This window comes from Oenanthe melanoleuca, chromosome 6 (genome assembly GCF_029582105.1).
Source record: "Oenanthe melanoleuca isolate GR-GAL-2019-014 chromosome 6, OMel1.0, whole genome shotgun sequence".
Lineage (NCBI taxonomy): Eukaryota > Metazoa > Chordata > Aves > Passeriformes > Muscicapidae > Oenanthe > Oenanthe melanoleuca.
Genome location: NC_079340.1, coordinates 12,890,091 through 12,907,717, shown reverse-complemented (window position 1 = coordinate 12,907,717; position 17,627 = coordinate 12,890,091). Strand labels below are relative to the sequence as shown.

Below are 17,627 nucleotides of genomic sequence, written 5' to 3'. Positions count from 1 at the left end.
ATTTCATTTTGTATTCCCTCTTACATGGGGCATACTTTTTCTAATGCATTCCTACCAGTCCAAAAAAATATTAATTCTCTAAATGTATCTGCTGAATCAGTGGCTTCAGTGGACTTAAAATTTAGCCACACTGGCTCAAAAAATGCAGAATATATTGATTTCACTGACAATGGTCAGTTGACAATGATCCATGGCAATCCAGTTCAGTAAATGAATGATCTAGATTGCCTGTTCAGGTTGCAAGCTGAGACAAATCAAATTCACCATTTAATAAAGGCAGGCTCATGTTACAAGGCACTTCCAAAATGGAGTTCTTCACCACTTCGGGTAGGAAATTATAATAATGAGTTGAATACAAAACAGATTTAGTAAGTGCTTTTTCTGACAAAATCCACCTTTCTGCTTAAAATTCACTTCAAACACAGCTTTGGTAACATTCTTCTATTTACACGATGACACAAGATGAATAAATTCTCCACCAAAATGTGCAAAGTTGCAGTAATTTTATAACAAGCATTTTAAAGGTAAAACTATTGTACTTACCAAGCCAACTTCTGTTTAAATATACTGACACAAACACTGGAGGGACCGTGAAGAAATCTACCACTGAGTTAACTTCTAGCCAAAACCATAGCTTGTCATTGGCTGCTATAAACTGGAAAGGAAAAAAGAGAGGGGAAGAGATGAAAGAATCAGATTATTCTCATGCTGATTGCAGGTGTCTCTTCTAAAATATTAAACTCAAAAGTTAGTGTAGTAACTGATGCTTCAGGTCAGTCCAGACAAAACATGTCTCACTGGAAAGAAGTCTGTATTGTGCATTTCTTGATAATCACTGAGATTAAAGTGAAAGGTCTAACTAAAGAGACAGACCATCTATGAGATCAGTTATAATATTTGTACTAAAAATATTTTTCCACTTTTACTGACAATGTATCAGTAATACTAGAAAAATGTAGGCAATTATAAAGTATTTCAAAGTACATGGCCTTTGTTCTAGCACACCAAATATGCTGGTAGTTGTCTTATTTGCTGCTCACAGATTTCTAAATACAGAGTGGTTTACAAAGAGTCCCATTGTTATCTGTCCAGAGGAGACCAGCAGGATGACTCCTACAAGGCATAGCTTGGGACTGCAGCAGCACTTCAGGCTTTTGAATTGAACCACAGATGTGATCACTTCTCTCTCCTGAATACAAAATCAGCCCAGGGAAACCGGCAAGCTTAGATGCCATGTGCATCATAGTTAGAACTTGCCTATGTGCTTAAATAAGGTCAAACTACTCTTCACTCTTGATGAATAATTAAAAAGCAATAAAAACATTTGCTTTATATAAACATTAAATGTACATATACAAATGGAGGGAAATAACCCAGCGTTCTCATGAAGATATTTAACGGAGCAGTTCTAAGTCTTAAAACTCTGACTTGAACATTTCAAAACAATGCTCATATTTTTTATGTCAAAGAAGATACTGTGTTTCTTTCAAACAAAGTACAATCTCTATTTCAATCACCACATATAACAGCTGTATTCCTTCCCTGCCTCTTGCTACCAAAGACACGCTACTTACACGCAAGCCGAAGTAGAGTAGGAAGAACACATTGAAAGCCATGTCGATCTGTAATGTGAAATCTTTGTAGAAATTCTGGCAGGATTCTATTGGGCTATTTGAAAAACAAAGAAATCAGAATAAATTGTCAGTATATGAGTTTCTACTCTGCTGAGAATTGTATGCATTTCATTAAAGACCTTGATCCAGAAATCATATTTCTGTTTTCCAGTCGATTACAAGATACAAGCAAGCATTTCAAAGGAATTATTTCATTCATTCAGTTAGTCATTCATACAGTGTTTATATTTACCTGTTCAGGTAAGATTTGAGAATTAACATGCAGATACCTTTAGGAGAGGACAAGCAGGAGAATACCTCAGGATTGTTTAACCCCACATTAACCCTTAAAGAACTGACTTCTTTCTAAAGGAGACACATCTATGATACTTTAGGAAGAAACCTAACAAGCACACAGGTAGAGTGAAACATTACATGCTTTTAATTCATGTCATAATATAAAACCTTTACAAAAAATAGTTGCTTAGGAATACATTACCCATTAGCAACCTGCAGTACTTAGTCTTGTAGAATCCCTTGTTTATAAGAAGTTGATTGGATTTTTTTTTTCTTTTTCTCACTTCTTTTTTTTTTGTATGGCTATTTAATGTACTTTATGTACAGTACTATCAACTGAGTAGAAAAGCAGCATAGCCCACTGGTAAAATTAAATAACAAAATAAATTGAAGAATTTGAAGCAGTACTCTAAGGGTTAATTTCTGCATGCAGGTTAATTAAAATACCCTTGTGTGTATCAGGCAGCCATTGCAAATTCTAGCTTATTATTTTGTGCTCTATTTGACAGTGGGACAGATCCAAAGCTTACTCTATACAAACTGGTACTTTATAAGTATACTTTTATCTAAGGAAGGTGGTAACTTCCGTAAGTATCATCAGTGATTTATTTGTGAGGTTTCTAAAACAGGTTGTTGAAGCCACAGTCCAATGCTGTAGTCATAGACCAAAGTGAAAATCATGTCCCAATATATGTTGATGTATATACTATATATACATAATGTCCCACCATATATACATATATATACACACATATATTGCAAATGATCATGTGTTCATCACAACTGCAATAGAGGGAAACTAGAACTTAGATCATTTGAACATTTGGAGCCCTGGAAAACATCCTTTTAGAAAAGCAGAAATTTGTTGGCTTTCTAGATCAAATAAATCACTGAACATGAATGTAAATACCAGTTAGTATAGTAGTAGTTCTGCAAATATAATGCTAGACTGCTCAACAAGCAAGATTCTATGCATTATGAATGTCAGTTACCTAACTTAAGGAATAAAGAAAATTACCTGGGCTACCAGGTCATTACACATGCAGCCAAATTTTCCATTCCTTGTATACATTTCAGGTCAAACAAGTTAATTACAGCATGCTCTCTTCTGTCTCTAGATGCATGAATGTATACAGTAAAATCATCCTTGATGTACAGTAGCTTTATATTTTAAGAAGCTCCAGTGCTACAGGAAATTTTTTTTTAATTGGTTTTCAAAGGCTATTTAAAAAGACATTGACATTATGAGACACTTCTGCTACAGTTCAAATAAAATTGATTTACAAGAGCAGGCAAAGGGAAGAGAAGCCAAATGTTAACATACAGGAGAGCAGACAACACCTCATACTTTACAAACACAGTTTTAGCTACAAAAAACAGTGGATGTAATCTGAGAACCCAACTGGATCATTTTCTGCACGGCACTAATGAGAATGAAGCATTTTGTCAAAATAAGGTAGGCCACACACTGAGCTACAATGCACCCTACCAACAGGAAGAACAGAGGAACAGAATCAACAGCCCTGCAACAGCCCTTAACATCAAGTTAGGTTCCTGCAAAAGCTGAAGAAATCCGTTGAAGCTAATGGAATTACAGAGGCTTATAACCATGATAAAGAGCAATTTTTAGTTAAGGTCAGTTAAGGCTGCAGCTAACAGCTCTACTTTTGTATCACTGTCCTTTACAAAAACATACAAGATCTGATAAATGGCCTAATGCATAATATGTCTTCATTTTTTTGCAAAGCACTTAGCACAATGCATGACAATTCTTATTTTAGACTTTTGTTCACCTAATACCAAAATTGCTGTTTCTGCTAGTCATGTCCTTTAAACCTCCTTCATTACAGAGATCATCCCTCTCTTCCAATGTTTAAGCTATCCATTTCAAAGACAAACATAGCATCTTTTCTCTTGTATTTCAAATCATGATTTTGTCAGAAGGGTATGACACCGAAGAAATTATTAACTTTTTCACAGATGGATTATAAAAGATTTTAAACCTTTTAATTAAATTTTCAGTTTGGATTTTTATTTTTGTTTTCATCAGTAGCTGACATTTGAGCTAGCATAAAAATACAGCCACTAATATTTATCATTGCACAATTGAGCCTGCTGCAGAAAGGAAGTCAATTTTAAACTTGTCTTTACATTAAGTTTCCTAAATCCAGAAGTGCTATACTTCTTAGCAGTGTACTGGGGTCTCCAGGACCAGAAATAATACTAATAAAACTCCCTGGTTTACATTAAAATCACATGGCATGTCATATGGGATTTCACCCCATTGGGGCAGCAAAGGTTTCACTTTTGAAGAAGGCAACAGTCTATTAGAAATGTATCTATTCCCCTTCCATGTAAGCATGGTTTCATACACTTATACCACAAAACGACAGGAGAAACTATGATAAAATCAATGAAATAGCATACTAGTAATGAGAGGAAAGATTCAATGTAACTGGATAAAAATTACAGTAATGATGGAACTCTAAATGCAATGGAAGCCTCCCCCTAAAAAAGTGGCAGGAGCAATACTCCAACTGACATGCACTCCTGGTAACTGAGCCAGCTAGGGAGGGCACCCCACCAGAGCTGTTTTGCTGAAAAGAAGACTAGTGGGTAATGTGGCAACTGGAGATTGTCTTGGGCACAGCAGTCACAAAAGGATAGATTCTGGTTCCTGGAGAAATAATGAGGGGAGCCAGCAGAACTGCTAGGTTGGACTCCCAAAGGGCAGACTTTGGCCTGTTCATGATGTTGCTAAGTAGAATAACCATCTTTTATTGGATGGGGGACATAGTGACAAAGAATGAGAAGTCTGGGGTACTTAATACCCGCTTTGACTTGATCTTTAAATAGCAAGACCAGTTGTTCTCTGAGTACCCAGTGCCCTGAGCTGGAACACAGATGGGGAGCAGAATGAAGCTCCCACAATCCAAGGGGAAATGGTCAGTAAAATACTACACCATTTAGACACAAATTGAGAGAGTTGTGTGGAATCCACTCAGAGATACTGAGGGAACTGGTGGAAGTGCTCACCAAGCCAATTCCATAATTTATCAGCACCTGGTTAACTGAAGAGGTCCCACCTCACTGGAAGTTAGGCAATGTGCACCCATCCACAAGAAGGATCAGAAAGAGGATTCATGCAACTACAAGCCTGTCAGGCTGACCTTGGTGTTGGGGAAGGTCATGGGGCAGAAAATGTTGAGTGTCAGCACAGAGCACATGCAGGACACCATGAGACCAGGTCCAGCCCGTTTCAGTTCATGAAAGGCAGTGCTGCTGCTCAACCAATCTGGTCTCCTGCTATGACAAGGTGCTTTGCTTGGTGGATGAGGGAAAGGCTGTTGAGGCTATCTAGACTTTAATCAAGCTTTTTACACTATTTCCCACAGTATTCTACTGGAATAACTGGCTGCTCATAGCTTGGACTAGCTGGGTAAAAGGCTGGATGGCTGAGGCCAAGGATTTTAGTAAAAACAGTCAAATCCACCTGGTGTCTGGTCACTAATGGTATTCCCCAGGTCTCAGCTTTGGAGCCAGTGCTGTTTAAGATCTTGATCTATGATCTGGTCAAGGGAATTGAGTGAGTCCTCAGCAAGCTCACAGACAACACCAAGTTGAATGGGAGTGTGGTTCTGCTAGAGGGTAGGAAGGCACTGCAGAGGGATCTGAACAGGCTGGATCCATGGGCTGAGGGCAATTGTATGAAGTTCAAGGGTAATGCCTTGTCCTGCACTTGGATCATGACAACCCCATGCAGAGCTACAGGCTTGCAGAAGAACTGTAAAGCTGTTCACTGGAAAAGGACCTGAAGTTGCTGATCAGCAGCCAGCTCACTGTGAGCTAGCATGAGCCACAGTGGCCAAGGAGGGCAAGAGCATCCAGGCTTGTAACAGCAATAGCATGGGCAGCAGGAGCAGGGAAGGGACCAGGCCAGAGTCCTTGGCACTGCTGAGGCCACCCCTCGAGGGCTGTGTCCAGCTCTGGGCTTGGCACTGGCACACAGCGAGGGCTGAGGCAAAACCACAGAAGGGCAACAGCTGGGGAAAGGGTCTGGAGTGCAAAGGGGCTGAGACTGCTGGGGCTCTTCAGCCTGGAGAAAAGCAGGTTCAGGAAGGACCTTATCAGCCTAGTCTAAGGGCAGGTTGTAGCAAGGTGGAGACTGATCTCTGCTCACAAATATATGGGGCAGAACAAGAGGAAATGGCCTGAGTTGTGCCAGGGGAAAGTTAGATTGGCTATCAGGAAATAATTTTTCACTGAAACATTTTCACACATTGAAAGAGGCTGCCCAGGGAAGTGGTTGAGTCACCATCCCTGGAGGTATTTAAAAGATGTATAGTTGTGGCACTTAGAGACATGGTTTAGTGGAGAACTGAAAGGTCATTTCTAAAATAAATGATTATATGATTCTCTAATGCTTATAAAGTACTTTGAAAGAGCATCTGTGATTATCCATACAATTTTAACAGCAAAACTAGTAGTTATAAAACCCAGTTGTACAGTTATAATAGGCATAAACTACTTCAATGAGCAAGAGTGACTATAAGTGGTAAAAAAGTAATTCCACTTAATTTTATATATATGGGGCAAAATTTTGACAAGGTATTCCCAGCATCCTTAAAGCTTTGTTGCAATCAACACTGAAGCCAACACTGTGCATGACACTTTTACCACAGATTGTACCACTTGTCACTTCAAAAGAATTTACTACTATTTTTGTCACCAGTTTACATCATGTATGTATTTATTATTCTTGCTTATTTTTGGTTGGCTTAAAATGTTTCTAATGCATCAAAATGTTTGTACTGGAATTATTCCTTGAATAGTTGTAAAATGAGTGGGAGAAAGCAAAAAATGCTTTTTAAGGTTTTCAAAATTGTTTCTGTGAATATATTAACGTGAAAATTCCCACAAAAGCCTTCATATATTTCCAGGATTTTTGAAATTACAACAGAGTTGAAAACAACTTGAGTGTTTTTTACTGTATCATTTCACCTGTTGACAGGGGCTGTAAAGCCCATTGCAAACCCCAGATCAAAGCCTTAGTATGAACTAAATCTCTGTCACAGTGCAGTCACTGCCATTGTGACCACACTGAAGTAAGGAGCAGCAATTCTACATTCATTCAGACTTTAGACCAGCTTTGCAATCACAGTGACAGCTTTCTGGATGACTTCACATAAAATGTTCCCCACAATAATGGGAAAGCTTTTGTACTCCCAGTTCAGCATTTGAAATAACTATACAATATGAAATTCACAGTTGTCATTCTTCCTGGGTAGGAAGTGCACTCCTGTATTTTTGGCACATTGTGTCAGCTTGCTCCTAATGTTTTTTTGCCTTTTTTTCCCTCTTTCTTTTTAATGACAAGGCATGAAAAGACTAAGATAGATGACAATTCTTACCTTTGTATAATTGCTTTTTTAAAAAGGGAAAACGTTAATTTTAAGACATATTAATCTAGCTGAATTTTGTCAAGTGTTTTGAAGATATGTATGTAAAACTTTCATAAGTCACCACAGAAGAAATTTACTTCTAATGAAATTTCAAGAAAGTACTAATGCTAATATTTTACAACTTCAGAACTTTAAGAAACTATTGACAATTTAAGAAATTCAGAGAATTTTCCTAATTTGCAATTTTAATTTTTACAAATCTGCTTTCTGAATGGTGGAGGATAAGCCAAATCCATTACAGAAACAAGCTAAAAATATATTTTAATTCCTAGTAACAATAAAATAAAATATAAAACTTAAAAAATAGATCATAAGAAAAATCAGGAAGATTTTATTTCCTGCATTCATGACAGTTTTTAGACTGCACAACTGTACATTATAAGAAAACACAGTAAAAAATGCACTTCCCATCAGAAGAAATGTCCATTGATGAGAGTAGATTTAAAATGAAATTATAGCTATGTACAGAAATACCACTTGATGCTGCTAAAACCTAAATTACATAAAGAAATAAACAGTTAAGAGAAACCACTCGATATTTAGAAGTTCATTAGTATTGCATCATTTGAAGACATTCCACTCACTGGACTTGCAAACTGTATTTCAATTAATGCAATTAATATGTATCAATTTGGGCATTAAATTTTCTTTGTTCATAAAACTGCTTAATTTGGTCTCTTCAAGTTATTTTGTTTTACTGGAAGCTCCTCTTTAATACTGGATTCCCTTGAATTTACTTCTAGAGCAAACCAAATTTTATGAAGTCTAGAGTAAAAGAAGAAATTTGGCACACATTTGATATAGCAGTGTCTGTTTATACTCCTTTAATACATGTTTTGAACAGCACAGCAAAAAAGAAAATTAATGGTTATGGTTAGGCTTTTTAACTCTGTTTCAGTGATGTAGTACTAAAGTAAAACTATAGAAAAGACACACGTATCATTTTGTAAAAGCAAATTTCATTCAATCAAGAGTTTGCTCCTTTACAGTTTAGTCACAGAGCCCAGAAGGGAATAAGCTGTTAAAATCTCCTTTACTGAAACAGGCATGAACAACTCAGATGCCTATCAAATATATACCTCAGGGAACAAATATCATAATTAAAACAAATGACCAAGACCAAATTAGAATCAAATATGTCAAATGTCTTAAAAGGGACAGAGTATAAAATACTTTTTCTTACTTCAGATGGCCTCCATTCATTAACCCAGTGAGTCCCACAGTAAGAAAAAAAACCATTTTCTTACAGTATCCGTATTCATCTTCTAAATGCAAGATGCTTGTTAAATGCATCTCAATTTAGAAAGCCTTTCTTTGAGTTACAGCACCAATGAAGGTTTTGATGGCAAATATCTTCTAAATTACCTCACTCTCCCTTGACATGATGTGGTGCACCACTTTCAGTTAGTGCTGCAGTAAATGCAGGCAAAGTTGGTTTCCTTCCCAAGGAGGAAGGACAGCCAGCTGGATCACCAGAGCCAGGCACTGGCAAAGGCAAGATGAAAACCCACTTTGCTCATAGGAGGAGTGCCCTAAGACCTGGGTCCATGGAACTGTACAGGATCATGGCATCACTACTTGGAGACATTTTTCTGAGGTTTTGTGCACCTGGAGCTAGATAGTGAGGGAGGAACAATCCCTTTCTCACTGAATTTTGTAGACAGTTATGACCTGATAGGTGAGGATGATGTTGTGGTCATTTCTTGTATCTTCTGATATTATTTACATTTAAATGCTATTTGACCACTCAACCCCCTACTCTAAATTCTTAACAGTTTCTCGATACACAAACAGAACTCCTGCAGTCTACGAGTGGAGGCCCCCTCTCTTTACTTTGATATGCACCTCTCACATTCTTTCTGAAAATACTTTGATGACCTTAGGCTGATAAATACTAAGCTGTCCTTGAGAATTACATCAACAATTTCACTTATTTTAAAACTGCACAAAGGATCCTCTTTATTCAATTTTAAAATAAGTAAAATATAAATCTGATCAAAAAAAACCTGTCAAATAATGTGAAATAAAGCTATCTTCCAAGATTCCTCACACTGTGTTTAACCTACACCTAATAATTTGGAAGTATACTGCTTTTCAGGAAAAAAAAAAAGAACAAGGACACTTTAAATGTCTGTCTTTACTTCTCTTTCCTAATTTCTATTACAATATCATCTATTATTCTTTAAAATTTGACAGACCACAAGCCGGCATTAGAATATTACCCTTCTATTTCTAACCTAATTAAACAAATGCATCATGACTCATCTGTTCTGCAAATGCTTTCTACAACTAAGTCCTTCTATGCAATCTCCCTATCACACTGGGGAACCTTGACAAGCTCTCAGACTGATCTGTGGTAAAATGAACAGGTTTCCTTTTCCTCCCTCAAAAAAAATCCAGTATCAGAAGAAAAAAAAACCAACAACAAAACCAGATCAATCAGTATTAAATTGGTACAACTGTGTCCTTTAGCAAACACTTTTCTCGGAATCAGAGATTTTTTTTGCTTTTGATTCTTTCACTTCTCTGCATCATTTCATAAAGAATAGGGCTTAAAAGTTTGTTTTTATTTTCTTTGACTGAAATTTATTTAAAATTTAAAGATATATTTAAATGCTGTGACTTGGCAAATTTAATGCAAAATGAACTCAGTTTGGAAACTAAGATAGAGACGGATTTCCAGTGTGAAAGGAAGAGAAGCTCCTAATTTTAACTTCTGCCACATTAACATACAAAATTAGGAGGCAAATTTAGTTGTTACAACTGCAGAAGAAAGGTCTGCTTTCCTGATGCCCATCTAACACTAGCAAATTTACAGAGCTATCTGCAACTGGCAACTCACCAAGTGACAGTCAAGCAACATTGCTAGTAATTATTTCACCTAAATGAACTAATAAAACTTTGTAAATTTCACCATCATGTCATAAGTTTTCATCTCCCTTTCTCTAGTCTTCCATTAATTTGAAGCACATCATGCTTCTTCACAGACTCCTTAGTAAAACATAAGCACTCAAGCAAAATCCAACTGGGCTGAGCTAATTTCCTCAGCCCAAACAAAACTATATATGATAACAAAAAACTTTTGCTTATTATTTTATATTGAATTATTTGGATATACAGAAAAATATGCATTAAAATTGCTCACTCTAAAAACAACATAGCAATTTCCCCAGGATGTGTGTATATTCACTACTGTCTGCAGCATGTGTCTCTCTTAATTTTTCAAACAGAAGTCAAAGGAAGATCCCTGAAGAACAACTAAACACCCAGGGACTCAGTGTTAAAACAGGCATTAGTGAATGGCCCAGAATCCTCCTCCATAACTTCCAACTTCTTTCAGTCAGAGCAGGCACTTTCCTGCAAAACACACCAGTAAGATTTTCATCCTAAGCTAACTTAATATGAAAAAGTTTGCTGAGAATCACCTAGATAAGTAGAATGAGCTTATTATTTTATTTTGTGTTACATTCCTTAATTGCTCATCATGAGCTAAGAACACTGGCAACTAAAAATAGCATGACATTACCTCAACATAACAATCTCCTTGATGACAGATCAATTCTAGGAAAATGACAGCACAACAATGCCTGGAACCACATTTTTAATTAAACTAAAAGGATTTAATTTTAATAAAAGAATTTCGTGTGAGAATACTAACATTCTAAAGAGAAAAAATAGGAGTTTACTGTTTCAATTAACCTTACTTTTTTGAACAAATTTTAGTCAGCCACTTCAGGTTTATCTCTTATACTGATTGCATTATGAAAGGATTTGGTTGAACTGCATACCTTATTTACTAAAGTTGATAATGTCTCTTCTTCATAATGATATCTTTCTATTACTTCTTGTCTAATTGTTACCTAATAGTTTTATCAAAGTCTATCTAGGAGTAATAAGTTGTTGTAGCCACTTAACCCAGAAAAGAGAAAATAATTGGTGACATGAAAATGCTAGCAAGTCATATGAATACTGCTCCCTTTTCCACGTTGACACTGAATTGACAAATGTAAATGAACAAAGTTAGTGAGAAGTATATCAGCAGCATAAAACTTTGCCAATTACAACATATAGATAAACACTGGAGTAGATTCTTTTGGGAAGATGGTGAATCCCAGATTTTTAAAACAGTGAATACTTTTCAGCCTGGCTTACATGGACCACTTACAGTCCTCATATTAGGATGATTCAACAGGGTGATGTATATATGAGATATTTCTAAAATTTCCTCCTTCCGTAGGAGAGGGCCTACAAACCATTGAACGCTTAGATAAACTCCTGTTTGAATAAATTTATTTGTAACTACTCTTACCTTGCAGCAAAACAAAGGGTAAATTCTGAGACTCCCTGCTCCTGAGCAGCTGCCATCTCTTAAAATTACCCAACAGTGCTTCTCACATTTGATACACACTTTTCAACAGCCCACCATCATCATGCATTTCCAGCTCCAACCACTCCCCATCTCAGTGCCTTTCATTATTCTCTTCTGTTAATACTGTCATCCATTTTTAAATTCTCCCTCATCTGACTGAATTATTTGAAAAATATATGCAATGAACAAAAATTAGATAGTTCTCCATCTATCTTTTTTGGTTATAAATTAATTTTTTTCTTTTGTATATCAGCAAAGAACTGAGCTGTAATTTTCTGTTTGATATGCATAACTGATTCCTACAGACAATTTTGATTGTACTGTCCATACCTTTCCTGTTAGCTTACATACTGCAACTTTAAAAGAAATAATGTCACCCTATGAAATTGAGTCTAATTTCACCTTTCTAACTGAAAATAAGAAGAGTACCAGATAAAACTGGAGTGGAAAAGAGTTCATTCATCTGTCTATCTTTTCTAGAATTCCCTTCTCTGATACTATGATGAAAAATATCTGGCTATTCTCTAGTTTTACTGAATAGAAATAAACTCCAGCCTAAGATATATTATTTGACTTTAACAACAGTGAATAATATAAATGAGCAGTGGAAGTCAGACGTATTGCAAAGTGGTAGAAAATTGACATTATGTTACTGGATCAGCTTCTTTGGTCAGGCTATCTAATAGTATGATCCAAATGTATTAGTAACCCTAGAAAAACCTATCCACATTGTGCTAATAGTAATTCTAAAGCAGTCCTAATACACAGCTAAACCAGGCAGATTATATTTTTTTCCTGTTTCAAATGAAGGCATAACATGAACCATATCAATTCCTTCCAAAAATCTACACAAAACTAGAACATATTTCTATTTTCAAAAAAAAAAAAAAATTCCTAATTTCAGACTCTTCCTGCCATTCCTCATGAGGACCTCTTAGCCTTACCTACCCCATCAGTGTAAGGGCTCTTTAAAGCACCTTGCTCAATTAATACCTAAGGTACATTTAGGGTAGGCAGGGCATGCAGCTTAGCTGCTCTCCTTCCAAACTGTTCGACCTGTATGTATCCTTGGAACACATCACAGGGGGGCCTTCATTTGTATACTTGTTGCAATACTGAACAGGTAACTTGAAGTAAAAAACCTTTCAACTACCAAGAGCAACCATTTAAGATCTCTGATTATACCATGAGCATCACAGTATAGCTGTTTAAATTCCTCTGCCTTGAACCAACTCTAGGCATAATCAAGGCCACATTCACTCCTAGCATACATCCTACCAGTTCCCCTTTTCTTTTTAACCTAGACCCCTGAAGAGTCTTATTACATGTACCTTTTCTAGTGAAACACATGACACAGCTCCTCCATCATGGTTTAATTTCCACATCTATATAACTGCAATCTAGTAAATTTTCCTTCTTAGAAAAGCTTGTGTCACAGCTGTTGCAGCTGTGGGACCTGATTATTTACCACCACTGCCTTAAGTGCAATTACCACATTCTTAAAGAAAAAATGCTGACTCTAGGAAAGACTCACTAAATAGCCACATTTACTTCACAAAAGAATAGGAGAAGTTTAAACAAAGAAGAAATTAAGAAAATACTTAAACTTTTCAGAAAAAATTAGCCTGAAGCCTGAGTGACAGTCTCACCCAATGGTTTTTCTAAACGAGAAAGGCAAGGGCCTTTTTAGGCAGATTAATGACACTATGTCTTTCCTTTTCAGCAGTAACTTTATCTCCATTAACAAATGGAATAAGAAATTGCCTACAGCTGTAGCAATTGCTCAAATCAATTATCAGAAGCCTGATATAAAAGTACTTTACAAGAATATAAGAAGATGATTATAGCAGTGTTAAAAATTAATATAGAGTGGCCTTTTTTTCCTAACACCTCTCAAAATGGTTTGTACTGTGACATCCATCACCTCTTTATCCTGGCAGCTGTGCAGGAGAGAATGGGTGTGTAGCTAAGTTTACACACTGAGCTACTGGGAGGTCAAAAGGACTGGTATAATAACATTGTATTGAGAGCAGGAAGAACTTCATGTTACTACATTGATATATTTCTGACATGGTTTAGAGTTCTAAAAGAATTTTCCTTCATTGTAAGGGGGAAAAAATAGTAGTTGTCATTTTATGGATGCTAAGAATAATATAAAAAAATAAAATCCTAGGTAATCCTGAACAACACACATTTTTAGGGAACCACAGTATCAGTGGGTGGCATGACAACAGTTGTAGAAATTACTTCCCTTTTGTATTTCTATATTACATGTTTTCATTAAGTTAGCTGCTTAAAAGTATATACACTAAGAGCATATTTTCACTTTATATATACCCATTTTCTATGACCATTTTTTCAAATATCATAACATTCTATATTATAGGCCCTCAAAGCTGAATTTACACAATCAATAGTACCTATTCAACAAGATGAATTTTAATTTGAAATCTGTGTGTTAATTCTGACACCAAAGAGTGCACAAAGTGTAACTTCTGAGCATATACTAAATGTTTGAACTGATCAACAGCACTAGATAATTGTGTTCAGACACAACGTTTTAAGTCACTTCCCAGGCTGATTTTATCAGGAAAAAACAGGTTTAGAATTCAATCATTTCTTATACCGTGCTGATGAAAGGTTCATTTGAATACATTTAAGAACATGTGAATAACAGGTTGCTTAGAATGGTCATAATGTCATTCATAAAGGAAAGTTCAAGCAGGGTTACAATTCTTCATACGAAATTTAACCATGTGTTTTGTAAATCAATACATTTTAAATTATTTTACAGGTTTTTTATCATTTAAAAACTCAAAAGCCTGTTACAGTTAAAATGCTTCCCAAATCCTGAACTTCAATAAATAATTATTTACAATCTTACCTCTTTTCACTGTCACCTGCTGCTGAAGTTGACAGCAGGGAAAAGTTTATCTTTCTTATACTATTGGCACTACTCAGTTCTTGTCACAACAGGGTAGTTAGCACATCCTTTCTTCCTCACATCTTGACCACACCAAAACTGTGCATCTAGTCAATAAACTACAGTAATATGCTGCAAATTTTAAATACACAGACCTGATACATATTACGTCCTATTCATTCTATAATAGCTTAACTAAAGTTAGTGATAAGCATAATTTACATTCGCTCAAACCTTATAATGTTATGGTTTTGTCTTTGTTTTTAATTCCATTTCATGCACTTAATGCTCTAGACTGCATTCAGTGTATACATCATTATGGTAAGCACATTGGCATGCACAGGCAATACAAGAATAGATTATAATTAATCCCATAGACAACCAAAAAAGGTGAAGTTGCATCATGCAATGAAACCAGCTTGGCCTGGACTGCCATGCAGAAAAAAACCTACATCAATGAGTCTGCTGTACGGCTCCTAGGTAAGAGTTGATATGAAAGAGGTGAGTTATTTCAGCAATGAAGTCACAGGCTGAGAATGTTTATACTACTGTAAACAAAATACTGTACATAGCACCAGTATTACTCAGGAATGGGGGAGAAGATGCTTGGAAAGGAGGACAAAAAAGATGAGAAAGAAGAGGGAGTAAGAATTATAAATTACAGTAACCAGTCTGAAATCCAATCGTTTCTTTTAAATAAGCATTTTCTTATTTCATTCAAAGTAATTTTAATTGAGCTTTCAAAGCAAACCTGAATTTTCAGTGTATTTTGAAGAAAAAAAAGATGAAATAATGAGATACAGAGCAACTTCAAAATGTCCAACGTGTTCAGTAATTGATGAATAACTAAAGATTATAAACACACAGATATGCAGAGGTGAATTTTTCAATGCAGTGCACAGGATCCAAAAAACACAAGTTTCACTGATTTGAATGCATAATAAACCAAACTAAATGAATATGGACAGTATAAGGGATGCATTGATATGAGTGATTTATTTGATCACCTTTTGCTGCTTTTCTAGTAAAAGACATCTCTGCTGAAAAAAGCAGGGTTCTTTCAGAACTTGTATTGAATTGCCTTTACCTTACTCACCTTCACAGTAGCACTGAACTAAAACATAAAAATGTGACTGGAATTATAGAGTGACCACCTAGCCTGTCCTAAATCACGTGCATTAGGAATAGTACTGCATAGCCTGATCCCAGAGATGTAACTGAGCAGGTAATTTAATTTATTTTATTTCAGCATCCATTCGAGGTGCTACCCTGTGATGATAAAAGTACCATTTGTAACATTGTAACATATGGAACAATGTGTGTTCCATTACAAAAGTATTTGTTCCATGTTTATCAATAGATATATTGCTTTCAAGCAACTTTTCTTCATTACCCTTACATGAATATTATCACTATTTTTAGACAACAGTTCCTAAACATATAAAGTAGTTATGCAGGGTAGCAATTCACACAACACCAAAAAATAGCTTTAACAAGAAAACTACATTTCACTTACTGTATAAACTTCGTGAAATATTATTCTTTTTAGTTAGTAAATTGTCACAGAAATTTAAATCAAAATAAAATCAAATAATGGACAGCAGAAGTAACTTTCTGGCTTCTTGAAATGTCTTACAATATTTGCAGAGAAACTGGTCAACTTACTTTGAAGCTGTCAAGTGAAAAAATTCAAAATTGTTCACTTCAGATATAAAACCTCCACCTGTACTACTCTTACATAGTGAAATTCACATTCTTTTTCCAGACAAACACTTCTTTTCACAGGGACAGAACTTGCAGTCAAGACTCATACCACTTTTGGCCACTGTGTGCTATTTAACAAGACTAGTAGAATCTTTCATTAATTGCATATTAAACACATGAATATTTTCTTGGGTATCCAAGTATGCACTTACTAAGTGCTGCACAGAGCATGCAAATGTTACCACTTGAGAAGGTTACTGAGTCAAGAGCGGTTAAAGCACTGCTGGCAAAGCCAGATACCTAGTAAATTGTTTAAGGCAAGCAGATGAGGAGCCCAAAAATTTAGGAACTCACACTTCCAAGTCTACCATTCAAACAGTTACTGTACAGTCAGTAACAGAAATTCTGGGATACACAGTATGTACTGTAGCATATACGGATGTATCACAGAACAAAGGATACATATTGTATATGCATACTTTCCCATTGTTGTGGAAATAGAAGAATCTTTCTTATCTTTGACTCAGCAAAAGATGAAATGCAGACCTTCAATTTATTTTTAATAAAATCAATACACCAGTAATCTTTCATTGAGTTATGATAGGGAAGTCCTCAAGGTTCACACAGAACACAAAGCTGGTCTGAGTTCTACAATCTCATCACTCTGAATATGACCATAACAATGTAAACACAGAAGGAGAAGAATCATATCCTTGGTATCTGCTACTAACGCAGCAGAGCATGACAGAAGCTACAAATGTAAGGATCTCCAATGATCCGGTTCCACTACAGTTTACCATACATTTACTCAACAGTTCTTCATCCTGCAAAAGGTGATTTTTTTGCTATAAAATGAACCAGTCTTTGGCTTCAACTATTAGGTTTAAGAAGAGATTGTCATCTGTTTCAGATTGTTGCTAGGAACCAGCCTCACATTAGAAAATTTTCCCTGCTTCAGATGGAGAGAAGCTATCAAACTCATTATTTCCTAGCAGTCTAAAATAGCAGGAGTTTCTCTTTTTTGGTGTAGCCAAAAGCCATAACAAGATTTACATAATTCATACATATCCGTTGCAAATAAAAGTTAATTATTATGAAGGATACTGTACTATTTAAAATAAATGACCAGAACTATCAAATTTAACTACATTTCTGGGATATTTAGCCCTGGAGCTAATTCCTTCCAACCCCTGAACATAAAGCTCCTTTTAATAAACCAACTACTGGCAAAGTTTAGTTTGGTAAAACAGGGAATCTAA

At 35.8% G+C, this 17,627-nt stretch overlaps 1 protein-coding gene across 10 annotated transcripts in view; it reads right to left on the bottom strand.

Moving 5' to 3' along the window:
- The window catches only part of KCNMA1 (potassium calcium-activated channel subfamily M alpha 1), a 428,570-nt gene that overhangs the window by 176,446 nt on the left and 234,497 nt on the right, over nt 1-17,627 (bottom strand). For all 10 annotated transcript variants that reach the window (XM_056494724.1, XM_056494734.1, XM_056494725.1 and 7 more), the window contains exons 4-5: nt 1,575-1,668; nt 544-655 (exon numbers count right to left, since the gene is read on the bottom strand). In XM_056494724.1, coding sequence (XP_056350699.1) covers nt 544-655; nt 1,575-1,668 — 206 coding nt within the window. The remainder of the gene's footprint in view (nt 1-543; nt 656-1,574; nt 1,669-17,627) is intronic.